Source organism: Glycine soja, chromosome 13 (genome assembly GCF_004193775.1).
Source record: "Glycine soja cultivar W05 chromosome 13, ASM419377v2, whole genome shotgun sequence".
NCBI lineage: Eukaryota > Viridiplantae > Streptophyta > Magnoliopsida > Fabales > Fabaceae > Glycine > Glycine soja.
Genome location: NC_041014.1, coordinates 27,400,148 through 27,425,757, shown reverse-complemented (window position 1 = coordinate 27,425,757; position 25,610 = coordinate 27,400,148). Strand labels below are relative to the sequence as shown.

At 31.6% G+C, this 25,610-nt stretch overlaps 4 protein-coding genes across 6 annotated transcripts; 2 read left to right on the top strand and 2 right to left on the bottom strand.

Annotated features, from left to right (window-relative positions):
- The first annotated feature begins 2,802 nt into the window (after nt 1–2,802).
- LOC114381339 (protein TPX2-like) lies at nt 2,803–6,167 on the top strand. Of its 2 annotated transcripts, XM_028340568.1 has the most exons (9): nt 2,803–2,920; nt 3,047–3,106; nt 4,650–4,691; nt 4,788–4,823; nt 4,916–4,951; nt 5,043–5,141; nt 5,226–5,285; nt 5,467–5,561; nt 5,765–6,167. In XM_028340568.1, exons 1-9 carry the CDS (start codon nt 2,879–2,881, stop codon nt 5,892–5,894), a joined length of 600 nt encoding a protein of 199 aa, XP_028196369.1. In that variant the 5' UTR covers nt 2,803–2,878; the 3' UTR covers nt 5,895–6,167. The 2 variants fall into 2 exon arrangements, with proteins under 2 accessions (XP_028196369.1, XP_028196370.1); XM_028340569.1 differs by lacking the exon at nt 4,650–4,691 and having other exon boundaries at nt 2,804–2,920.
- A 3,524-nt stretch (nt 6,168–9,691) lies between these two features.
- Nucleotides 9,692–16,522, bottom strand: LOC114382766 (serine/threonine-protein kinase rio2-like). 2 transcript variants are annotated; one of them, XM_028342369.1, is made up of 13 exons: nt 16,319–16,522; nt 16,183–16,229; nt 16,038–16,108; nt 15,380–15,493; nt 15,110–15,285; nt 14,921–15,009; nt 14,649–14,766; nt 14,460–14,533; nt 13,707–13,754; nt 12,308–12,476; nt 11,948–12,064; nt 10,890–10,976; nt 9,692–10,265 (listed from the first exon to the last, which is right to left on the bottom strand). In XM_028342369.1, exons 1-13 carry the CDS (start codon nt 16,400–16,402, stop codon nt 10,077–10,079), a joined length of 1,383 nt encoding a protein of 460 aa, XP_028198170.1. In that variant the 5' UTR covers nt 16,403–16,522; the 3' UTR covers nt 9,692–10,076. The 2 variants fall into 2 exon arrangements, with proteins under 2 accessions (XP_028198170.1, XP_028198171.1); XM_028342370.1 differs by having other exon boundaries at nt 10,902–10,976.
- Nucleotides 16,523–17,725: 1,203 nt separating this feature from the next.
- Nucleotides 17,726–19,998, top strand: LOC114381332 (pentatricopeptide repeat-containing protein At5g48910). The gene has a single exon (XM_028340557.1). The coding sequence runs from the start codon at nt 17,961–17,963 to the stop codon at nt 19,875–19,877; it is 1,917 nt and encodes a 638-aa protein (XP_028196358.1). The 5' UTR covers nt 17,726–17,960; the 3' UTR covers nt 19,878–19,998.
- Nucleotides 19,999–21,035: 1,037 nt separating this feature from the next.
- LOC114382584 lies at nt 21,036–22,920 on the bottom strand. Its single transcript, XM_028342109.1, has 5 exons — nt 22,784–22,920; nt 22,514–22,626; nt 22,330–22,399; nt 21,936–22,055; nt 21,036–21,582 (listed from the first exon to the last, which is right to left on the bottom strand). Exons 1-5 carry the CDS (start codon nt 22,911–22,913, stop codon nt 21,323–21,325), a joined length of 693 nt encoding a protein of 230 aa, XP_028197910.1. The 5' UTR covers nt 22,914–22,920; the 3' UTR covers nt 21,036–21,322.
- Between the last annotated feature and the right edge of the window lie 2,690 nt (nt 22,921–25,610).

Genomic DNA, 25,610 nt, shown 5'->3' with positions numbered 1-25,610 from the left:
TATAAAAAATTATTAAATTTATAAAATCATTTTATTATTAAATTACGTTTCTGACCGTTTTCGTGCGAACAATTCAATCTCCTTAAACAAACAAATTTAATGAAAGATGTGACAATTTTTTAGGTGATGTACTGCTGAATATTCAAAAGCAGACGAAATAGAAATGCGAAACTTAGATTCAAGACAAAGCATTGAAAAGCATATAACAGGAATTGAAAAGACTCGCATTGCAATTGTACAATATTGATCCATGATGATGTCGTACCGAATGAAAGAATTATGGATTCGGAATGAAAGATTTTAATTATAAAAGATAAGAAAGAATAATGCACATGAATTGACATATTGTTCATTGAATCTGAATGTCACTAGAATTAACTAATTGATTAAGAAGATATAGAGTGTAATTCAAGTTGTCTGTGCGTTTATTAACCAGCGACAATATCACATCGTACAGAAGAATTTAACATTAATTTCAACAAATAAATAATGAGCTACATTGTCGTTTTGTCATTTTAATGTATCTGATTAGTTTTCTCCTTCGAAGCACTAAGTCACTAACTTTTGCTGCTTAGTGCATTTAATTAACTTTTCTATAATTAGGATTTGCGCTTAGCATAACGCATCATTCATTAAACTTCGTAATATGGTAACTACAATAATAATAATAATAGATGAAATCACAAGAAAGCATTATCACCCCCTCCCATACGAGTGATAACAACTTGCAGATTACTATTTAGCCATTTGTACAGTTTAGTTCCTTAATTACAAAACAGATATCATGTTTAGATTAAAAATTAACAACGTCATTACGAATTTTCAGTAACTGGCAAGGTTGTTGCGATGAAATAAAGTCTCTAATTTGGTGTGAGACCCCAATGAAGCAACAAACATGATTTATTAGAAAAAAAAAAAGCATTAAGTAATAAGAATTTAACTTGTATATTTATACGGCCAACTAATAAAAAATTAAGATAAGTATAACTTTTAGACCAATAAAAAATCATGAAAAACATGACTTTTAATATAATTATTATTAAAGTGAATAAATTTATTAAATTTATAATTGTATGATAAAATCACATGATAAATTATCATATTTTTATTACCATATTATTATTAATATCCAATGATTAATTTTTGTCAAAAAAATTTCATTTTTAATGAAATTCTCTTCTTTTCATCACATTTTTTTTTATCTATAAAACTCAAATTCCATAATTTGTTTAAGGGGACCAACGACTTGTTGGTTGATAAATTACCATATAGGTTAGAAAATGAAACCATAGCATATAATAAGGTAATTTGGGAGAAATAGTTGATGATAGTATTAAGGATTAAATGACAGAGCACCGATGTGAAGCTGAGGCAGTGCTGAGATTAGTGCAGATTGAAGAATGTGGTTAGGGAGTGTCTTAGGTTGGTTTGACGGCTTCAACAAGAAACATTTGAAAGCGGGTTATTAACAACCTTTTGGCTGGTCATCACTTTTTGCTCTTTCAAAAGTACTGTACTCTTGTTGTGGCAATGAAAGTGACTCAATTCAAATGTGCCAAAGTCAATCAAATGTACTTTCTTACTTGAAATGTCTAAATGTAAACACAATGCATTTATATCCATACATATATGCAGGTCTAAGTGCGTGTTTGGATAACCTACGGAATCGATTCTGGCAGCCAAAATCATGGTGTGAAAAAAAAAATGATTTTGCTTCACCCTGCCGCGTATCCAAACACATGATAAACTGTGTTTGAGATTAAATATAAGAAAGTTACTGGAGTGCAAAAATCTAAATGTAAAAAAGGCACTTTAAATGAGACACTGAACTACATACTAGATATTATGAATCAGAGTAAGAGTTAATTTTGTCATGTTTGAAGGTAGTTTATATTCATCATTGCGTATTACGGTGATGTAGATTAATTCTACTGACTAATGCAGAAGATATTGAAATGAAAGATTATATATAAATAAGGATAGGAAAATCAGGGATTATTTTTCTTTTATTCTTGAAGAACTTAATAGAGCCTATAACATAATAAGTCTATAACAACTAAAGAGGACATGAATCAATTATTATGATCTAATTTTAGTTAAATCAGTGGTCTTGAGTTTGAGTTTTGTGTATGTGCAAAAGAAAAGAAAAGGTTTTGTTATCTTTTTTCAACTCACGCAGGATTGCCTCCCTTCTACATGTAGTCTCATACCAAAAAATAACAGATCTTACACTGTATTTTATTGTTAATCCTCTCCCTTTTTTTGGTATTGAGCTCACATTTTCCCACATAGACATGAAAATTCGATACTGATGGCATATTGGCATTTCCCTTGGTGCTCTACCAGAGCAGAAGTTGATTATTTTTTCTTGCTTTACTTGTAATTGATTATATGCTTTTGCCAACTTGACATGCACTAATTAAACATGCAAATTTTCTCTATTTCAAAATACTATTAAAGTCATGGGCCTTTTAGTATTCATTCAATATTACATAATTAAAGTGACACCAACAACCATAATGAGTGGACGTATTTCCAATTATCTAACAGGCACCTCAGTGTTCTCCACATGATCAAATTCAACATGCTAGTAAACTCAAGATTAATCAATGTGAACCAGGGATTATCCCTCACTTAAGCCAAGTGGAAATTTGAAGGAACATAGCAAGGTTTGACAAATATATGGCTGAGAGGGAGGTTTAATCAGAAAGTTTGGTACAAGAAAGCATGCAAATCCTAGAGCATGCTGGTGATGTGGCAACAGAAAATAAAATTTTCAGACAGTTACCAACCTCCAAACTTCATCTTTTCCCACTCTTTATATACTCCCCTCATCAGCTCAGTTACTGCTACACACACACATTCCACTTAGTTAAACATGGAGAAATCAGGCTCTAACAGTCCTAAATCTGCTTTGAAGGTTGGGAAGCTTAGTTTTTTTCTTTTTTCTTTTTTTGTTCTATACTTCTATTCCCTCTTAGTAGTAGAATAGCATGTCCTGACGGTTTCACTTCTTTTGTATTTTCCTTAATTTTCCATGGAAAAGTTTGTGAAGACCACATCTCAGTCTGCAGCTCAATGGAGCAGTACTAATTCAAGAGGAATGGTGAGATTATGCCTAGCTTTACCCTCACATATATATAAGCCTTAAAAAGCCCTCCTTATTTCATTGCCACATTTAGTTGCCCCTTAAAAAAAGTTTAGCTTCCATGGCATGCATGGATGGTTTTGGGTTTAGAATTTACATTCCATCAATAGTAGGACACACAGAAGTCATTGAAAGATAGCATTTCTGCACTTGTTTAGAGTATGTTTGGTTTGCAGTTGTAAAATTACGTTTGAGGCTGCAAAAGTAATTTTGCTAATAGATCAGAACCCTTGCTTTTGCGTTTATTTTGCTTTTATTCGTTGAATTGAATTGAAACAGACGTCACAGTATTTCCAATTGCAAATCAAACATGCACTTAGTTGTTTTATTTCAGTTCATCTTAAAGTTGAAAGTTATGAAGCAACTGCATCACCTCTGAATGACAGTGAAAGAAAAGAGATCGATCAGTGAGAAGTGTTATTTAAGTAACACCTCTTGCATAATTAGATGGTGATACAAATACAACCTTTGTTTTGTTTTGTTTTTTTGTGAGAAAGCACATCTATATACATAGATGCATCAAGTTGGATTTCCCCCTTGTGCCTCTAATCCATTATGTATATATGGATGTTTTATTTTGTCTGTGACACCACACTTTGTGTTATTATCATTACCCTAACACACACACATTTACGAAATGATAATTTACATAAAATCTAGTTTAAACATGCATGCATATTAACTTTTGTCACAAGTATTGAATATCCCATTTAGCATTAAAAAAGAGTGAATATCCCATTTCACCTTTTCAGTATTATCATTGAAGTTGTCTTAACTACCCCATCCACCCAACAAGTTTATCCACGCAACTTTCTCCATGCTATCAATTATTGATTTAAAAATTGACAAAATCTCTTGTACCTCTCTAAAATTTGAAAAAAATAATTAATCCTAGCTATAACCAATGATAGCTTTTCCGACAAAAAGAAAAAAACCAGAAAACATCATTGGCCCAGAATTATCCACCTAAAAATGATAATGGCCTATTTCCTTCTTTAAAATGGATAATATTGTGGAGTCTGACACGAAAGGCATATATTTTGTACTATGTAAATTTAGTTTTCTCTTATTTCTCCAATTTCATATTTTTCTTTTTTTTTTTTCATTTGATACTTTCTATAAGTTTTAGTTTACTTCTAAAAAGTAAAAAGGAAATTTCCCTTTTTCTCCCAAGTAGTTGTTATAAGCATATGCAGAAATTGTACATGGCCAATATGTTTTAGACATATTGGACCACTGTTATATTCACCTAGATTATTCATGCACCATGCAGTCCCTTTCAATAACTTAGATCAAGTGCATTACCCCACAATGGGCCCCATAATGATCACGCGAGTACTTGGTCTCACTAATATTATTATTATTGTTATGCCTTTTTACTCTTCTCTGTTTTCTTCCTTCTCAATTATTCTATGTATGATTGGTTATTTAGAAACCCTTCTAGCTTATTATACATGAATCATGATTGCCACCTAAATAGACATAATTGGATGTTTCACAGACAAAAGATGTACTCAAAGACAAGTTCTATGACAAGACTAAATAAGTAACATGATATAGTATATACCAATTAGTATGTAAATTTCTACAGTGTATAAATTTCTTATTTCAAATTTGGTGCGCCATTTTTTTTGTCTAGGCTTCACGAAGGTCTCCACCCAAAGAAAGTTACATGGTATAGTATATACAAATTAGTGTGTATATTTCTACTGAATGTAAATTTCTTAATTATTTCAAATTTGGTGAGCCATTTTTCTCTTTGTCTAGGCTTCAAGAAGGTCTCCACCCAAAGAAAGTAACATGGTATATAGTACATACGAGTTAGTATGTAAATTTCTACATTATGAAATTCTTTTCTTTCAAAATTTGTTGAGCCATTTTTGTTTATGCATAGGCTCCACCAAGGTCTCCACCAAAAGAAAATACTAAGCCACAAGAATTCAAACTCCACACCCAAGAAAGAGCTGTCAAGCGTGCAATGTTCAATTATGCTGTAAGATAATGTGAACAATATCAGTGCTGAAGTTAGGAATTAGCTTTCTATGATTAATGAATGTGGTTTTGAATTCATGCACAGGTGACAACAAAATTCTATATCATGGAGCTGCAAAAGAAACAAGAGGAGAAGCTGCAAAAGGTAGTCACATATTAATGAAGTTTTATATATATATATATATATATATATATATATATATATATATATATATATATATATATATATATATACACATACATACATGGTTCTATTTATATGAGAATGAGAATAGCATTTGAGAGAACTTCATATATATGAGATTAATTGAGTTAATTTGGAGCAGTTGATTGAAGAGGAAGAGGTTCGTTTGCTGAGGAAGGAAATGGTTCCAAGAGCTCAATTGATGCCTTATTTTGATAAGCCATTCCTCCCACAAAGGTAAAGGACAATGAATGAAACTGACTAGGATATATGTGTGTGTGTGTGTGGCTAGAAATTAAAAATAAAATGGAAAGAATGGATCAAGAAGAACTTATTGGCTATGTAGAATTCAAGTATATATTAACTAACTTTAATGACTAAAGAATAAAAGTATTAACAATGGGAAATTTGAAGAACAAGATATAAAATTTGACATGCAGGTCAAGCAGGGGTGTTCCAAGAGAATCATGCCTCCACATGATGAGCAGCAAGTGCTGGAGCTGCAGCATTGCCAATGAAATGTACAACTTGCACCACTATGGTCATCAAGCTCTCAAGCCCATTAAGTAGAAAGCTTTGTGGGAAGGAGCATGTAAAATGTACACTATCCATGTATTCTTTTCATCCTTGTATTCCATGCATGTTGTACACTATCTATAGGGAAACTTAGAGTTTTGTACCATACCATGCGACTACCTAGCTCCTTGATTAGGCGGCGATCGAGGAGATGTTTTGATGATGTTTTTTCTTTGTCACAAAAATAAAGATCAACCATGTATTTTTGGTGTGCCTTGTACCCTTTGGAAACCAACAGAATAGAATTATCACTTTGCATGTGAAACACTCCTATGCATTGCCATTAACCCTTTAGTATTATTCTATTATTTTGACGCATCTGATTCTAGAGTCAGGTCCTCTATTTATAATTGAGATAGATTGACCCTTAAACTATCACATAAATATTTTGTTATCACAAACAATTTCTCTACTAATTGTTTTTTATACACGTTGCTATATTTAAAGGAATCAAATGAAAAGTAGTGAGTGCCAAGCAAACTTTCAACTTAGCACGTAGCTATAACTAAATCAATTATCTGATTATTTCTAACTGTATTTGTGCTTTAAAATCATATCATTCAGCTACTCAATGGTACATGCATGTCAACTGTCAAGTAGCTAATTTGAAACTACAACAAACTCAGGTTTAAGATAGCTTTAATTAATATAAAAAATGAAAGGTTAAATTGAAATTTTCATCATCTAAATTTCTCAAATCCATGATTTTGGTCCTTCTAAAATTTAATTGTAGCATTTGATCTCCCTAATCCTATAAATTAGTGATTTTGGTTCTAGATTATTAACTAACAATTATGATTAATTGAGTTATTAAATTAATTATAAATTAATCAAAATCATTAGGGTTAATAGTTTTGTACAACATTGTATTCCTCTCATTCTCAACAAACACTTCTTCTACCTCCATTGCCGCAAGTGACTCTACCGTAACATCACGTTAAGATTAATAATTTTTTATTAATTTTTTAATGACTAATAATTTTTATTTAATTAATAATTAACTTAATATTGCTAATAATCATAATTATTAGTTAATAATCTATCAGGAGATCAAAATCGCACATTTATAAAATTAAGAAGATTAAATATTACAATTAAAAATCAAGAAAACCAAAATCATAAATTTAAAAAACTAGAGGAACAAAATTACAATTCCACCTAAATTAAAAAAAAAACTAAACGGTCAACCAATTGAACTTGACGACTGGACCAAAATTCTTAATTTTAAAAAATTGTGGAGATTAAATAAAATAGTTATATCAAAATTGTATTTTAGTTATAAAAAATTATTATTGAACCATCATGATCGATTTTTTGTGTCAGTATGCCGTTGCAATAATTGGTTTGAGTTTATATACTCAATTTTCGGCAATGTGGTCCACTTCATTTTGTACATTTGCTCAATGTGTTTGCCTTTTGTCCATATCACTCATCATACACATTGTTTTAGAAAATATTATATAAAATATATAAACGTATGCATGACAGCATATGAATATGTAATGAGTATTGTAGGTGCATCTGAAATATTGTTTGTGTATCCAATATTAAAAAAAATTTAAAAATACCCTTAAGACAATTAAAGAAAAACAATTATTGTTTAAAAATATAATTTAAAATAATCAATTTTTTATTTAAAAATTAAACAATAACTATCTACAAACAAAAAAATATTTATATTTAATAAAAAATAAATATTTAAAAAAAGATCAAAATAATATTTTTATAAATAAAAAAACATTTACTATTAAAAAATAAATAAAAATAATTTATTAATAAATTAAAAAACATACGGATTAACTAATCCATATAATTCATACGGATTAGCTAATCCGTATGTGTTACACAGGTAAAAAACGCAATCCTAAACAAAAAAAAAAAGCCTTACCTCAACGACAGAAAAGCACGACAATGGTGTAGATAACCTGAACGGAGCCAATGGAAATTGACAACGACAGTGGCGTGACAACTATAACGCAGAGACGGAGGAGGAAGAAGCTGCCTTGCGGTGGAAGCATGTATGGAATACACGAAGGAGATGAGAGAGAGGGTTTTAAAGTTTAAGTGAAAGACATTTTTGCCGCTTCACTTAAATTGTTGGGTGTCCAAGCAATTTTGTTGGGTGCATCTAACAACAGCCATATGTAACCTACAAAGAGTAAAATTTGAGGCCCATTACTTTAGCCACCAAATTTCTCTTAAAAGGCGGACAATGTAAGTAAATAATAGGTTAAAATATAATTTTTCTTCCCATATTTTTTTTAAATATGTATTTTTAGTCTTCTTATTTTTTAATTGAGATATTTCATTCTCATTTTTAAAAAATTCAAGATTTAGTCTCCCATTTTTTAATTGAGACATTTTGTCTCTCACTTTTAAAAAATCTGTAATTTTAGTTATTATAATCAATTTCAAGAGTTGATCTATGTGCTCTATAAATGTTATTGACTCACAACAGTTTGTTTATTATACATATGACAATTTTTTTTAAAAATGATTTAATTGCTAACAAGCTTAATTTATTAAAAAAACAATTAAAAAAGTACATAATCAACAAATCTAAAATTGACCAAGGGAACTAAAATCGTAAAATTTTTAAAGGTGGGGGATGAAATGTCTCAATTAAAAAAATAGAGGGACTAAAATTACATATTTTTTGAAAAGTGGAGGACAAATGTTTCAATTAAAAAATAGAGAAACTAAAATCACATATTTGAAAAAATAAGAGTATGAAAATTACATTTTAGGAGCCTAAATAATACTTGTCTTTGTTCCTATTTATAAAATATTATCAACAAAAAAATTTATTTCTTATTATAAGACTTCATTTTATCTCTCTTGTACATTAATTATTTTTTTTTTTACTAAAATACCCTAAATTATATTTTTTTCTCTCCTATGAAGATTGAAGATGAGTAGGTTCCCGACAAAGTTAAGGATAAATTTAAAAAAATATTATAATTATAAATAAATTTAAACTAATAACTAAACTAACTAAGTTTTTAATAAACAAAAATTAATTAACTATGTCTTATAATTAAGGATGAAGAGAATATAAAGAATTAGATAGAAAGGGTTTTAGACTTTAGAAAGGACCGACATCCTCTATCATTAAGAAAATTGTTTCATATAAATATATCATAAAAAAAGAGATATAAAATTAATTTGATGGTTAAGAAAAAAGAAAATGAGAAAAATATTGTGGATTTTAATTTTTTCTACTAACAAAAATTAATGATTAACATTAACGGATAAAAGAAATATAAAAAAAATTGTACACGACCGAGTAATTGGTTTATTGAACAAAATACCAACTTGAACCACAAATAAAATTAAGCAAAATGTATTCCACATAGAAGGAAACACAGGCCAAACCAGGTATCACTTTACAGTTCTTGAGTGTTTGATAAGATCACATCTGTTAACTGATCCTTGCGTGAAATCACATAGTAGCAGACATCTTTGCGGCTGGGTTTAATCAGCAAAAACCAACTGGCACCATCTTTAGGTTGGATAGTATCAATTAAATCGACATTTGCTTCACCAAAAAATAAAATTAAATCGACATTTCCTTAGAGATGGAAAAATTGCAAATACCAAATACTATCAGCCCTAATTCTTGTTTCACCTTTGTTTATCTGTTATCTTTTTTCTCTTTCTTTCTGTCTTTTCCACTAACAACAAAGATGATTTTTTGTTCTTTTTAATAAATAAAAAAATCCATGCCTAATTAGGTGTTTTCAACAACAAAACTACGTTTAAAAATTTAAAGGAACGAACTAGAATCAGGCTTTAAATAATAATAGAACAATAAATAGCTGTTTCAAAAGTCAAACATAAAAATATGGGACAATGGAAAATTTTCCAATATAAAGAAGGCAAAATTTTCATTCGAAGCTGATTAAAAAAAAAATCATTCGACATCAATATAACACGCCCCGGAAATAATATGATTATCCTCCACAGGAGAAGGGAGGGTCGAGACAATAATCTATTTGCTTTCCTATTTCTCAACTTTACACATGTTTGAACTTTTAAACAGATAAAGGCCACCTATAATAGCCTACCAAACTTTAAAGCTCTTTCTGATAGATGGCACCGTTGAAACTATTTATAAAGTCTTTTTCAGTTCACTCTACCACAAGGTCAATCACATGGGTTTTGTCTCCCATATTTTCACCAGCTGCTCAACTGTTTCTGGATTTTAGAATTGTGAGATGACCTACCACCTTTGTCTTTGTAGGAATTTCTGGCAGCAACAGTCTTCCGTCCCTTATGAGCTTTCGCTATGGCGCATCGTCTTTGCTTACTCAAGTTCTTAACGAGTTCAGCTTCATTTTGCAATGCTTCTTCATTGTTTTCCTCCTGTGAATCAAAATTAACACTATTGAGGCTCATGCAAAAGCCAAATAACAAGGTTTCTATATAGAAAAATATAAAGCTCCGTTGTGCCCTTTAGATTTTGACAGAAAATAGATCTTAACGAAAAACTAAATCAAATTGATAATGGTCTACCATTACCGTTCTGAACTAAACCAAGGAACCATGCAAGATTGCAAGGAAATAATGTTCTACAAAGAGGCAATACAAGGAAATAATGTTCTGAACTAAATCAAATGGATAATGATCTACCACATCACAGTTTACCAATTTCTTATAAATATATGTCTAACTTTTTAAAGAGGCAATACAAGGAAATAATGTTCTGCACTAAACAAAGTTACAATAATAAAATGAGCATATGACTGAGAAAAATCTAGATTCGGATTACCATACAAGTCACATCAAGATTAGAGAAGAAATGCACTAGAACTCTAGAAGAGCATAGGCATAACATACATACATGCTATTTCCCAAAATAAATCATCATGGCTCAGCCTTTACGACAAGAAATTCTTTGAATTGAATATTATGCAGAGGGAAAAGGAAGCTGCACAAACATAGCATTGAGATAACCACCCACAATAAAAAGAATAAAACATTGCTTACATTGTCACTTACAACTTCCTTTTCAGATCCACTGCTTTCACGTGCTTCACAACTCTCCTCTTTCCCTTGACATTTGTATCCCTCATTCTGGTTAAAACATAATAACAATCCTTCAATCAAGATTGCAGAAAACAGAATAGCACAACGAATGAAATAAGCTGAAAAAAATATGGCAGAATATATATATGTCCACCAGTCAATGGACGAAATAAAAAACAAACTTCAGATGAACTGTTGGATATTAAAATTTACATATCACATCTCACTTATCATATTACAGAAGATACCATATTTAATCTTACAATCAGAACAATGAAAATATCAAGCTTGGCCATCTCAAGCCCAGGAAGTAAGTTTGATATTCTTCCTATGTTCAGCACGGGTTTGCCAAACAAATACCCATAATCCATTAGCATAAATTATGTTTTTTTTTTTTGAGATAGCATAAATTATATGTTGTGCATCTGTATATTAGACTCGAGGGTAACAACAGTTTGATTGCAGATGGTCATTATCCTTTACTTCATAATTGCATTACCTATTCTGACAGTCCTCCATAGATGGGATGCAGAGTAAAGAACCTGGCTGTCATGGTTTTTCTCAAGTTGTCCCATCACCTAAGTGACAAATATGTTGATGTGTAATGTTTTCAAATTATGATTCAATTAATAGATAATTTGAACCCTTTTCTTTCATTTGCAGAAAAAATGGAGCTAATTTCCTTATCAATCTATCTGTATTTATCTTCTTCACTGCCACAAAGAGTGATGTTAAATATTTATGCTATGCTTCAGTTTATTTTCATCACAACACGTAGGACACACGTATTTTATTTGTCTGATTCTCAGATAAAAGTATTATATTAAAGATGTTGGCACCATCAACTTTAACCAATGCAGAAACCAGCTTCCATATTTCCACCAGGCTATCATGGATATATAACTAAGCATCAACAATGTAATAATAAAACCTTCCCTTCTGTTCCTATTACCATTGAACTCAACCCAATTCAATCATTCAATCTTAGGTTCGATCCTCACCAAAAATAAAGACATTACCTGTTCTAACAAATGTGAAGAATCACCATCTACAGTGTCTGCTTCATTCAGGTCTTCCACTAAGTCAACCCCTTCACTATCTGAATTTGTATCACTTTCTGCCCCGCCTTCAATGAACTGCACATAGATTTGAAGACCTTTGAGGCTGACAATCTATAAATTATAAATAAAAACAGACAATTCTAATCCCCATGTGTGATAATGATATTATGCTTTGCCAAATGGAGATTCCATGGTTGGTATTGGCAGCTAAGCCAAAAGAGGTGGAAAATATAAAAAGCAAAGCTGTGTTGCCTTTTGAAACAACATGATCTCCGTTTTTTCTTCCTCATCCCACATAGAACAAGAAAAACACAATACCCTTTGAATATCTTCTTCATTCTTTCTAGTAAAGCCACTGGCAGCAAGTTCCCTATCTAGAAAACCAGCACTTCTTTCTATTGAAGAAAAACAGGGTTTTCCAGCTTCATCTCTCCCTTCATCAGAATCATCATTATCATCTATGCTTTCTTGAAAAGAAAGATTGAACCTGAGACAGAGAAGAGAGACTAAATATGAAGATAACTGATTTAGCAGCCACATACTAGATCTAAAATCGTTCCACAGGTTCAGCAATGAAAGATATATCAGCCATTCAATGATTCAATCAAAAACAGGACAGGAGATGAAACATGCATAAGAGTACTATCTATGTACCAAAAACAAATGAATTGTTTTTTTACTAAATTCTTCAGGTTAACTAAAGGTATAAAACATATAAGAGAAATATAAGGCATAGATAAAGTAAATTATCATTAAAAAAATTCAAACTTATTAGTATTACCAAAAGAAATACCAAGACAAGAATTTATTATTTGATCAAGTAGCATGAAAAAGGCAAGGAAAGTCTATGTTCTAACGAACAAACTTCACTTTCTTTGAAAAACGAGTGTTACAAATATTTCTTCACTGAGGTGTGTGACTTAAAATGTGCTTCCTTTACTTTCTTTGCTAACTTGGGAGAACAAGAAAATAGCATTAGCATGGCAGGGGGATAGAGTCCCCAACCCAACAACAGGCCTTCTATCTTTTCTATTTCTAGGGTGACTCTTATGATGGGCTCAGTCTGGCTGATTGACAACTTTTAATCAAAATTGATTAATCAGATAAACAAATCTGAAATCACTACCCATATATCATTGTACAATATTTCAAAATTTCAAGTTTTTCAGATGACTTTAATGCTAGCTACATTCAATGTAATATTAAAACTGTACTCAAAAAGAGGAAAAAGGAATCAGATAAATACATCTCACAAGTCACAACAGGATACTTCATATTAACAACTAAAAACTGCCTATTAATTATATATAGATGCAAGTTAGACTGAAAATATTCAAGAGCAAAACTACAGAATTTTTCCCAAAATGAAGGGCATGACCTTAGAGGAAGCTCTTTGTTTGGTGAAAGAATAAGATAATTGAAGACATACTTTAAAGGAAATAACACTGAGAATCATGAGTTCAAGTCCTCTGAACATGTCTTTGATATCTTTTACTAAATGCACTTTCTAACAAGCTGCCAACTTGTGATAACAGACACACCTAATTACTTAGTAATATATAGAATTTAAGCCCACGGTTTGGGCAAGTGACATGAGAATATCACTTCTATTTTTCCCTAACATCATTTTGAGTTACCAAGACAACAATATATTAAAAATAATATGCAAAAGCAACTATAGAGTTGACAAATACATGATGCAAAAATAACAGCCTACCTTTTCCTGAAAAACTTAAAGATGCATTCAACATCACGGTCAAAGTACCTGAAACAAGGATAAATAATGTTGTTAAGCCAGAAATAAAACATGTGTCTTTTCCATTAATACCTTATCTTTAAGGCATACAACTTACGCATTTCTGTTACTATTTGTAAATTTTCATCATTATATTTTTACTATGAATATTGACTTTAAACATAAAAAATATTAAATGTATATGCCCACATACTACTTTCAATTTATAATAAAAAAAACTAGTACATGTAAATTTAAGGTATTAACCCCCAAAAAATATATTTTAAAAATAAAAAAAGTTCTATAAGCATATTCTAACTCATAAATTGATGTGCCAAACTTAAATCATTACCTTAAAAGATTTGAAATGAGACTTAGAAAGAAATCTAAAATTCGAATTACTAAAGTCTATTATGTTGATTTTATATCTCACACATTTAAAGATATATGTATGATGTATCTGCATAAACAACTTAATATATGACTTACAGAAAGATTATTTTTCAGGGGAGGGGGAGTAAACTACGAGAGAAAGATTCATCACTTGTATGCTATATGTTAGCCTATTAAATTCTCAATGAAGTGTGATTAGAATGCAAATGACATGCAAATTTTGTAAACTTCATTAGCAAAAAACAACAAAACATGACGAAGTGACAAGCATGGCTAGGAATTGTGATAACAAGTCAAAAGAAAATTATGAGAAAGATTATCATACAAGGAGGAGACTCTTACATCTGCGCATTACGGTGCGACACAGATACCATTTGTGGAAAATCAATCATTGTAATTTTTTCATCATCATCAATCTACAATGAATGGAATTCAGTGTGTGAACCAGAAGCAAAAGCCAACAGAATAACTGATTTCATGAAATTAAATTTAGAATTCCTTTAATCATTATGCTGGCATGTTAAAGCATACCATGATGTTAAATTCATTGAAATCACAATGAATGAGACCATGTTCTGCCAACCGAACAACCTGACCAAGAATTGCCTCAAAAACTGTCTCTGGATTCTGTAACTGCTTAACCTGAACACTGCATTTGAAAAACCAAATGAACAGATCAGGAAATTGTTACCAAAACCAGCAAAAAAGGTGAAAGGAATACTACAAACAAGAAAGCCAGTTTGAGAATAACGGATAAAAGGAGAAAACTTTAAAAGTTAGCAAAATTAAAGAAGGAAACTTACAGAGGGTAACCCTGGACGAGTGACATGACTACACAATGTCTATTGTTTTCTATTGCATTTGGAACAGGGAATCCATGTGTTTCCAAAGCCTGCTCAAGCAAAGCATATGTCACTAGCAAATCAAACAAAATATAACAATTCAAGTATACAGTTACATAGACTAAAAATGAGAGGAAGGTAAAACAAAACCTTCATGAAAGCAAATTCTTTAAGCGCAGCAAGGCGAGACAAATAGAGCCAGTTATAACTACTGCGATGTCTCAAGTAGTCACGCTTAGATTTGACAGCTCTAAAAGAGACTCTACCAAGCCTATGCAACTTCATAGCTAGAACTGTTCCGTCTTCACGGGCAACCTCAAATATATCTAGCAGAGTACAAACAGCAACACAATTAGCAGAAAACGTCTGAAATGTGATTGAACAAAGGGCACCACATCAGAAGAACATTAACTAAAATACCAGATTCCTTTCCAACGCCAATCTGACGTCCAACAGCCACAAACACTCCTTTGTTCACCATAGTCTTAATGGCAAGAAAATCATAACCAAGGTAGGTAAGGCGGAATCCATCATCTAAAAGTAAATAAATCTCTCACATATTAGACGGTCATTCAAATGAACTTCAATATATTTATATCATTATGCTTATGATCACAATTTTTTTTTACTATGACAATGTTCAACAAGGCATTTCAGCTAATTTCTAGCTTTTTATACTAGCAAACAAGCCTATTTGACGGTTCAGTAAACAAGTTTTTTTTAGTAGCTTTTACCATATTTTGAAACGTTACTTGAAGAGTTGAAATAACATTTTTTTTACAACGTTTCTTGAAGTAGCATTTTTAAAATGCTAACTTCTAGCTTCTTATATTTTCTTTCATTTTTATCATTAATATATTTATCAAATTTCCTAATTACCCTTTTTGAATAAATCATAGTTTTATTATCTTTCTGTCAGTTTACATTTTTAAGCTAATTCAAGAGCTAGTTCTACCGAACATTTATGTTTTAATAAGCTAGTTTTTCAGCTTCCACTTTCCAACCTCCAAGTAGTTTTTTGGCTAGTTTTGCCAAACATAGTCTATGAATAATAATAAATAGATTAGAAGGTACTAACATTTAGAGGAGTCGTGGTGCAACAACTTATGCTTGAGCAAGTTTTTCAAAACCTTGTACGTGCCTCCATGCCTACAAACATAAACATAAAAATTAATAATAAAATAATAACAAAAAAGTGAACATGGAAGTGTGTTGAAGGTTACTTGAGACGCGCAATTCGGTCTATGAGTTCAGTGGGTACGATTTCATGCTGCAACAGAGGGAAGAATTTCATTAATTTCGGCTCAAAAAATAATATTTAAACCGGAATTTAAAAGGAGGGGAAAAAGAAAAACCCACATTCCGCATGCCCAATTCAACAGCAGTGAGAACCCTAAAATCATCTTTGGAGAGATATCTCAAGACATCTACGTCAAGCTTCATTCTTAATGAAAAGGTCGTGCGAAAGTACGTGGAGCTTCTGCAGAGTGCACAACTCACTGTGTTATTCTTCAGCAACGCAAGTTCAATTCGTACCAAAACGGAACAATGGAGGGGAAGCCATGCTTAGGGCAGATCATAAACTCTGATTTGGGCCGGGCCGGGGCGGGAAATCGTTAAACCGGCCCTTTGATATGAACGGTACGGGTTCAGTAATTACTATTTACACTTCCTATTTTTCAAACTTCTAGGGATGGTGAATTGGTGGTTACTGGTTAGAGACTTCTAATAAACTCCACCGGGTATTTACTTAATGCACCCCAAAATTTGTAAAGTCTCCATTTTACCCTTTTCTTCTCACTCACTCTTCTTCTCTCCATCTTCCTCTTCATCGTGGGGGTGGCACTTGTGTGGATTGGAACGATGGCAGCTCTGATTAAGTCACGATGATGATTTTTCAAGGAGAGTGATGTTGCTAAAGCAGGAAATAGTGTCTATTGTGGATTGAGCAATTCATAATAAATTTGTATTATGGATTGCTCCGTAATGTATTTTTTTTATTATAGATTGTTCAATCCACTTTTGAACTAAAAGATTTGAATGAAAAATTATTATCTCCAATGTTGAAAGTTATGTATTGTATCGCATCACCTAACTATGTTTTTCTCTTAGTATAAATTTTTTTTATAACATTTTATTTAATTTTCATAAGTATAAAAATATATGATATATGATATATATTATTTTCCTTTGGATAAACGATCAAATTTATACTGAAAGTGTGAGATGTTTATAAATTGATTCCTGAAAAATAAAAAATTTAAATTTAATCTTTAAATGTATAAAAAATGCAATAAATTAATTTTATCGACATTCTAACAATAAATTGATCTCAAACTTTATGACTTAATGTCAAATTAATTCTTAAAAAATATAACTTATTAATTGATTCTTAAACATTATAACTTAATGATAAAATAATATCACAAATTTAATAAAAAGACTAATTTATTGTTCTTTTTACACATTTAATAATTAAATTTGTATTTTTTTATATTTCAACTTCCGAAGACTATTTTATCATAGGGTCACATTTTTTGAAATGAATTTCACTATTTATTCCTTTTCTTTATTTCTTTTTCTTTCATCCTACTTGGTACATATTGCGATTGAAATTATTGGGATATACGGTTGAAATTATTACGATACATACGTAATCTAACATATAAAAATAAAATGAAAAAAAATAAACAAATTTTTTTATCCTTTAGCAAAAAATACTTTTACCTCAAACATGCACTTATTTGTTTCCTTCTACCATCTTATCTATACATATGATATCTCCCAACCAAACATTCTCGTATATCTCCATTCTCTTCTCTTTCACTGTCTATCTCGGTTGACGTGGTACTTGTAGAAAGAAAGAGCTTTCTTCACTTCACCAAAAAAAAAAAAAAAGAGCTTTCTGCTGTTAAACCATGATCATGCTGAAAATTTAAGCCCTGGAAGAAAAGTGAATTTTTGATTCACAGCAGCATTTTTATTTTTCTTATTTTAAAAGATGAATGCTTTGATGTTTCAGCCCAATACAGCATCTTATTATCCACGTTTGGATGTCCCACAAATCAAGGCATGCAAGAGCATGCGAGAATTGAAGCAAGTGCATGCGTTTTTGGTCAAAACAGGACAAACCCATGACAATGCAATAGCAACAGAGATTCTCAGGCTCAGTGCCACCTCTGATTTTCGTGATATTGGGTATGCCCTCTCGGTGTTCGACCAATTGCCTGAACGAAATTGCTTTGCTTGGAACACTGTCATAAGGGCACTTGCTGAAACCCAAGATAGGCACTTGGATGCCTTGTTGGTTTTCTGTCAAATGCTGTCTGAGGCAACGGTGGAGCCTAACCAGTTCACTTTCCCGTCAGTGTTGAAGGCCTGTGCGGTCATGGCCAGGTTGGCAGAAGGAAAGCAGGTTCATGGGTTGCTTCTTAAGTTTGGATTGGTGGATGATGAGTTTGTTGTCACTAATTTGCTAAGAATGTATGTGATGTGTGGGAGTATGGAGGATGCTAATGTTTTGTTTTATCGGAATGTTGAGGGTGTTGATGATGTGAGGAACTTGGTGAGAGATGAGAGGGGGAGAGAGTTTAATGTGGTTTTATGCAATGTGATGGTTGATGGGTATGCAAGAGTTGGGAACCTTAAGGCTGCTAGGGAATTGTTTGACAGGATGGCTCAAAGGAGTGTGGTTTCTTGGAATGTGATGATTTCTGGGTATGCTCAAAATGGGTTTTATAAGGAGGCCATTGAGATTTTTCATAGGATGATGCAGATGGGAGACGTGTTGCCGAACCGGGTGACTTTGGTCAGTGTGCTGCCTGCGATTTCGCGTCTTGGAGTGCTGGAGTTGGGGAAATGGGTGCATTTGTACGCGGAGAAGAATAAGATTCGGATTGATGATGTGCTTGGCTCGGCTCTGGTTGATATGTATGCCAAGTGTGGGAGCATAGAGAAGGCAATTCAGGTCTTTGAGAGGCTGCCTCAAAATAATGTTATAACATGGAATGCTGTTATTGGTGGTCTTGCCATGCATGGTAAAGCCAATGATATCTTTAATTATTTGTCGAGGATGGAAAAATGTGGAATATCCCCTAGTGATGTTACTTACATAGCCATCTTGAGTGCTTGTAGCCATGCAGGTTTAGTGGACGAGGGAAGATCATTTTTTAATGACATGGTTAATAGCGTTGGATTAAAGCCTAAAATAGAACACTATGGATGCATGGTTGACCTCCTGGGTCGTGCTGGTTATCTTGAAGAAGCAGAAGAGCTTATATTGAACATGCCAATGAAACCGGATGATGTCATATGGAAGGCCTTGCTTGGTGCTTCTAAGATGCATAAAAATATCAAAATTGGTATGCGTGCTGCAGAGGTTTTAATGCAAATGGCTCCTCATGATAGTGGGGCATATGTGGCTCTCTCCAACATGTATGCCTCATCAGGGAATTGGGATGGAGTTGCGGCGGTGAGGTTAATGATGAAAGATATGGACATAAGGAAAGACCCTGGATGTAGTTGGATTGAAATCGATGGTGTTATTCATGAGTTCCTTGTTGAAGATGATTCCCATTCTAGAGCCAAAGACATACACTCAATGTTGGAGGAAATTTCAAACAAGTTGAGCTTGGAAGGTCACATGCCAGACACCACGCAAGTGTTGCTCAAGATGGATGAGAAACGTAAAGAAAGTGTGCTGCACTACCACAGTGAGAAGATTGCTGTTGCTTTTGGCTTAATTAGTACACCTCCAAAGACACCACTTTGCATTGTCAAGAATTTGCGAATTTGTGAAGATTGCCATTCCTCAATGAAATTAATCTCAAAAATGTACGAGCGTAAGATAGTTATTAGAGACAGGAAGCGTTTTCACCATTTTGAACATGGTTCATGTTCTTGTATGGACTACTGGTAGTTTGTTAGTCCTTTGCAACAGAGTTACCCAACTTAAACTAACTTCCCTTACATATTTGTAAATACAGCTTTGTATTAATGAATGTACATCAAAGGGCATTTTCAATGCTTCAGACGTAAAATAATGTCTTCTTTCATTTAGTCCTAAAATACTAGTACTTAATACAATCCTAAAAATTGAGTAAAAAATAATAATAAACACATAATATAAAGTACAATTTCTGATAATTGTTTCATTGCTTGGCTATGTCCTTCTTTGAACATCCATTTCTACCATAAGTATCAACATTAGCGAAGCGTTATTTTTGGTGGTGGTGTTTTGCTCTGATCAAAGGTAGGCAGGTTTTTCATTGAATTGTTTTTGTTGTTCATCTATTAACCCATCGTTTTTTTACTTATTAAATAACATGTTCCTTATCTAAGCCAACCCTTGCTTATTAAATATTAACCCGAAAAATATTGTCAGTTTATGCCTTCATGAAATATTGATCGTTGTGATTGTCCAATTTTTGCTTTCCGCATACTGATATTTTGTTTGATGATGTTTTCTGCTTTAAGAGGGAAGAGTTATGATTTGTTATCACTTTGATTTATAAATTTAGCAGGTTTCTGACATAGGGATGGTAAATTACAACAAAAGACAGAGAAAGATCTAGGTGATTACTATAGACTATATAGTCCTCGACATTTAGTGAACAACTCCTGCAAAACACCTTTAGTGCTTTGCTTTTTTTATTTTTTACTTTTTCTCGAATAAATACAATACAAGAACATAAATGCAAATCTTTAATTGTGGGTATTCATATGTCTACACAAGACGAGATGGTTAACATAAACAATTTTTTCTTTTAAAAAAAACAAACAATTTTTAGCATGATTATCATTCGTAATCCAGACATATATATTGGTTGGTCCATATAAAACATTCTAAAAAGGGTATTTTAAATTTTTCATATTTAAATTATGTTAATCGTAGCAGAATTCTCGAAACCATATCAAACCTTTCAGTCCAACTGGCTAGTCAATTATTTTATGGAATAATTCAAATTTGGCTTATTATTTTGTATATTTATTATTGATTATTAGTCACTGCATATGCACGATTGGACTAATGACCTACTAATCCGTCACCTAGTCCCTTGGCTTGTTGATACTTGAATTAAGTTTAGAAATCTAATAAATATATAGCCAATGATATAAAATGCCCTATTCTATTTTGTTACAAAAACCTAATAATCCCCTACCATTCTATCATCTACATAAATCACCCTTCAAAATTTCAAATTAGCATCATGCCTCGGTAAACACCCTTTTTTTTTGTTTTTGAGTACATTTTTTTTTTCATACTATGGTATAAACTATATCAAGCCATCACTAGGAGGAGTATAACACAAAATCCAAAGAGAGATACTATTATACAATAGTGAGCTTTCACTTCACTTCACTTCAACCCTTGGTCCTTATAATGGTGATGGAGCCTCTACCCTGAGTGTGAATCCTAGTAAGAGCTGCCACTGCTTTACCTGAAATTCCAAAAGCACGATTTGAAATGCATGAATGAGTGAGAGAATCTCCCACAGGGTGTGGAATTGGCTTTGATGGACTCATCAGCATCTGGTGATTTATATCTTTGAGGGTTGTTTCCCCTTCAACTCCTCCAGGCTTCACCAACTCAAATGGATAAGCTATTCTCTTCCAATGACCCCCTGAATAAGAAAAAAGGCACAAAAGGGCACTTGAGTGAGCCATTAATTTGTAAACAAAAGAAAGAAAGAAAGATAAAGAAGTTGTGGAATAATAAGATGCATGGAGTGCTAAATCAAGTAAATCATTTTTTGTGTTAGAATAAAAGAAGAGTAAATAGTTTATGCACTCACCATGTAAAGAATTTTCATATTGGCATCTAATTATAAATTTTATGATAAATTTATTTATTTTTATGATAATTATTTTAAAAGTTTTATTTATCATGATTGGTTAACAATGTAAAATCGTTTACACTGAGTGCATAGAAATTAAAACTCATAAAAGAATATGGTACTTGAAACTGAAGCATTACTTTCATCGGACTCTGTAGATGCATAGCTCCTCTGAGAAGAATCATGCTTGATTGCAGCTGCATGTGTATCATTTTGTGATGATGATAGGTCCCTAGTGGCAGTGCTGAAGTTTTTATGGTCTGTAAAGAAATAATTTGCAGTGTTAGTGGTGGGTATGTTTTGATTATTATCACTGCTACCAAAAAATTGATGTTAGGCTGGTCATTTATTGCAAATTCTAAACTCCTTTTATGTACATACATAGAATCTCTACCCAAACAATAGTCTTGTGAATAAAGCAAATGGGTAGAGATAAACTGAACTAGAATAATAAACATAAGTCCACAAACATTATTATTATCAATGAAGTTATTTCCCAAATAAAGCAAGATTGAAAATGATACCAGGGCATACCATGAAGGATTTGGGAAGTTGAAGAAAATGTTGGCAATAAGTCCTCCTGATCAACCAAATATTGGCTTTTCTGTAATTAATTAAATAAATTATCATGTTTCATAATATTTTGACAATATAAACTTGGGGAATAACAATATTGAGCAAAAGTAGAACATGATGAAACCATATATACATAGTTAACCTTTTGATCTTGAGAATAGGATGGTATGTTGTGTTGCTTGCACCAAATACCCCAACCTGCAATAGCATCTTCAAGGTACCCAGTAGATGTGTCAGATGCAAACCAAGACTCTGCTGCAGCAACAACAACAACAACAACATAGAGGCATAATAAGCAAAATAAGATCGCAAACAAGTAGAACCAGCTAGTAGTGCCAGCTAGCTAGTAATAGTGTTCTTTGGAAACAAAAGAAGCCCTTAAAAGGAAACTGAAAAAGGATAGCATATATACCAAGAGTCAGATCTGAGTGAGTGACTCCAATGTCCAATTCCATGGAGGCAAAGGCAACGAGAATGAGAACACAAACTATTGAGGGCGGTAGTACTAAGCTTTGAGGCCCTCTTGTTAATAGAACATTCATATAAGTGAACAAAAGAACTACTGTGTTTCACTTAAATTATTGTCATGGGGCCCTTGGAAACTCTGAAAATACCCACCCACCTAACCTTACATTAGTCAATGCAAATGGAAAATAATAAATGGGCCACATTAATTAGAATGTTGATTATGCAATGTGACTTCAAGTTGATGAAATTTTTTGGTCTGATTATATTGAGGGACGTCTTTAATCACTAAACAAAAAATATCAAAACAAGCTTTTTGGTCACCTCCAAATTTATGAAATTATGCACCTTTTCTATGGTGGTTGCTAGGGCAAGAGCAACAATGTGACATCATATAAGATTAAAAGGTAATGCATCTGGAAAAAAATATTAAAAAGGCGACTTGATCTCAAGGCTTCTTTGAGATGATGTTTCTTTAATTATTTGTCCACATCCCCATGTTGACTACAGAAAGGTTGGAGAAGCCTAAAGAGAGATAATGAGATGTGTGGTTTCTTTTTTTATTTTAACTTTTTTAAAATGTTTTTTTTTCTTTTTAATATTTAGGCATTGGAGATATTATTTTACAACAGGAAACAAGTTAAGCATGACACACAAAATTAAACTTGATTATACTATTGTTGTACGAAGTTGAAATAACCATTGTACCAAAAAATAGTTGAACTAAACTTAGAAAATGTAACAAAGTGAACAATAGTAGGCTATTCCTAATGGAGATCATTCAAAGCATCACTATCTGCTTTTCCAATTCGCTATATATCTTTTTCTATGGTATGGATTTTCAAAGCATGAATAACAATCTTCTTTTCCTTATTCGTTTACTTCTTTTTTCTTTAGTGTAGTTTTCTTTATACCCCTGTTCTCTGTAAAACAAGGAGGACAATTGAAGCCACGCCGAATACTTTGGCTTTTGAAGCTTCCCATAATTCTGCCTTATATTTTATTTCTTTTACTTTTACTTATCCCTTTTTTTATTGGCTTTATTTTTCTCAAATACTTTCTTTTTCTTTTTCCTTAGATACTTTTATTCATCCCTTTACTTTTTTATTGGATTTATTTTTCTTAAATACTTTTTATTTTATTTTTCTTAAATACTTTTATTCATCCCTTTGTTTTTCTTAAATAATTTTAGTTGGTGAGGTAGGTGGTTATATTACTAACACTACTGCAAGAGTAGAAAGAGTGGTTGATTTGCAGTAATTTTCATGTGAATGTGAGGAAGGAAATGAAGAAAAGAACAGGAAAGAAAAAGTAGATAAGGAAATAAATATCAATTTGAAACTTTGACTTTGGCAGACCCTGCATAAAGGAACAATGAGTCTTCCATTTATTATTTTCTTATCCTGAAATGTCGTATGGAAATGAGCAATGTTATTTATATAGATAATTTTTATATAATAAGTTATTGTACTCAAAGGAGAGATAATATATATATATATATATATATATATATATATATATATATATATGATAAAATAGGTGATAAGTTGGAGACGGATAAAAAAAAGAGAGTAATAATACATCTAATGGATAACATTATTCTTTGAAAATGAGCTTAGAAATCATATAGCGTAACCTAATGTTAGAAGTGCAGTACAAGCAAATATACAATAATTGTCGTGTGTGGATACTAAAATGATATTTTGTGTGTGTGTTTCGTCTATATATTTAATTTATTTAAAATTTCAATTAATAGGGAATTATGACCAAGTCAATTTATTTAACTGTTTCGTCTATATTCTTTTTCTGGTGCAAAGATTGTTAATACTCAAGTTGTGCTGAAAATGTGTAAAAAGTCAAACATTTTCCTTTACAACATTTATTAATTTCCGTTCTTAAAAGTGAAGGAAAATAAATTTGGGATAATTTTTATGTGAAAAAACTGTATAAAAAATCTACACAAACTTTTCAACTTCTATTTGAAAGCAATAATAGAAAAATGGGGCAATTTTTTGTTAAACACTATATCAAAGACATTTGAATTATTATTTAATATGTGGAAAGTTATATAAACCATAATAAAAGTGTTCCTATCTTTATACACATGTCAAATTTTGAATATTTAAGGGATAACGCGATATAGACTATTTTCTCATTCATACTTTGTTTACTTTTTATTTTAGGTTTAATTACTATTCTTACCGTACCCCTAACTTCTTAACTTTTCACAAATGTTACTTTAAAAAAATTAATTTAGTACATTTTATCCCAATATTTATGAAATTTGTAAATTTTACTTCCAACAAATTAATTTAACAGATTTTATTCAAACTTTTAAGAATTTTATGAACTTTAATCTACATCAATTTACTTCTAACATAATCACATTTTGTATTTCCAACTTTTTATTTTTGACAAAATTTACATCCAACTTTTTTATTTTTGGCAAATTTTACTCAAACTATTATGCTTATTAATAGATAATGAAAGTGTTCCTATCTTTATACACATATCAAATTTGAATACTTAAGAGATAACACGGCAGTCTCTATCTAAGGTTTTCTCTATCATACTTTGTTTACCTTTTATTTTAAGTTTAATTATACTTTTTATTCCTATTTTTTTAATTTTTGACAAATTTTACTTTTAACAAATTAATTTGATACATTTTACGTTAATTTTTAAAAAAATTTACGAATTTTATCCTCTTCTAATTTACTCTTAATATAATTACACTTTTATCTCTAACTTTTTAATTTTTAGTAAATTTTACT

What these genes read in the sequence shown, in the direction of transcription:
- LOC114381339 (XM_028340568.1), top strand. Translation starts at nt 2,879, where the DNA reads ATGGAGAAATCAGGCTCTAACAGTCCTAAATCTGCTTTGAAG. An exon ending in GTACTAATTCAAGAGGAATG is followed by an intron (nt 3,107 to 4,649) that starts GTGAGATTATGC and finishes GATGTTTCACAG; the next exon opens with ACAAAAGATGTACTCAAAGA. An exon ending in AAGAGGAGAAGCTGCAAAAG is followed by an intron (nt 5,286 to 5,466) that starts GTAGTCACATAT and finishes AATTTGGAGCAG; the next exon opens with TTGATTGAAGAGGAAGAGGT.
- LOC114382766 (XM_028342369.1), bottom strand. Translation starts at nt 16,402, where the DNA reads ATGAAGCTTGACGTAGATGTCTTGAGATATCTCTCCAAAGATGATTTT. An exon ending in AAGAATTTGCTTTCATGAAG is followed by an intron (nt 15,010 to 15,109) that starts GTTTTGTTTTAC and finishes TTGCTTGAGCAG; the next exon opens with GCTTTGGAAACACATGGATT. An exon ending in CTCGTCCAGGGTTACCCTCT is followed by an intron (nt 14,767 to 14,920) that starts GTAAGTTTCCTT and finishes TTTCAAATGCAG; the next exon opens with TGTTCAGGTTAAGCAGTTAC.
- LOC114381332 (XM_028340557.1), top strand. Translation starts at nt 17,961, where the DNA reads ATGAATGCTTTGATGTTTCAGCCCAATACAGCATCTTATTATCCACGT.
- LOC114382584 (XM_028342109.1), bottom strand. Translation starts at nt 22,913, where the DNA reads ATGAATGTTCTATTAACAAGAGGGCCTCAAAGCTTAGTACTACCGCCC. An exon ending in CCTATTCTCAAGATCAAAAG is followed by an intron (nt 22,400 to 22,513) that starts GTTAACTATGTA and finishes AATTAATTACAG; the next exon opens with AAAAGCCAATATTTGGTTGA. An exon ending in ATCTACAGAGTCCGATGAAA is followed by an intron (nt 21,583 to 21,935) that starts GTAATGCTTCAG and finishes TTTCTTATTCAG; the next exon opens with GGGGTCATTGGAAGAGAATA.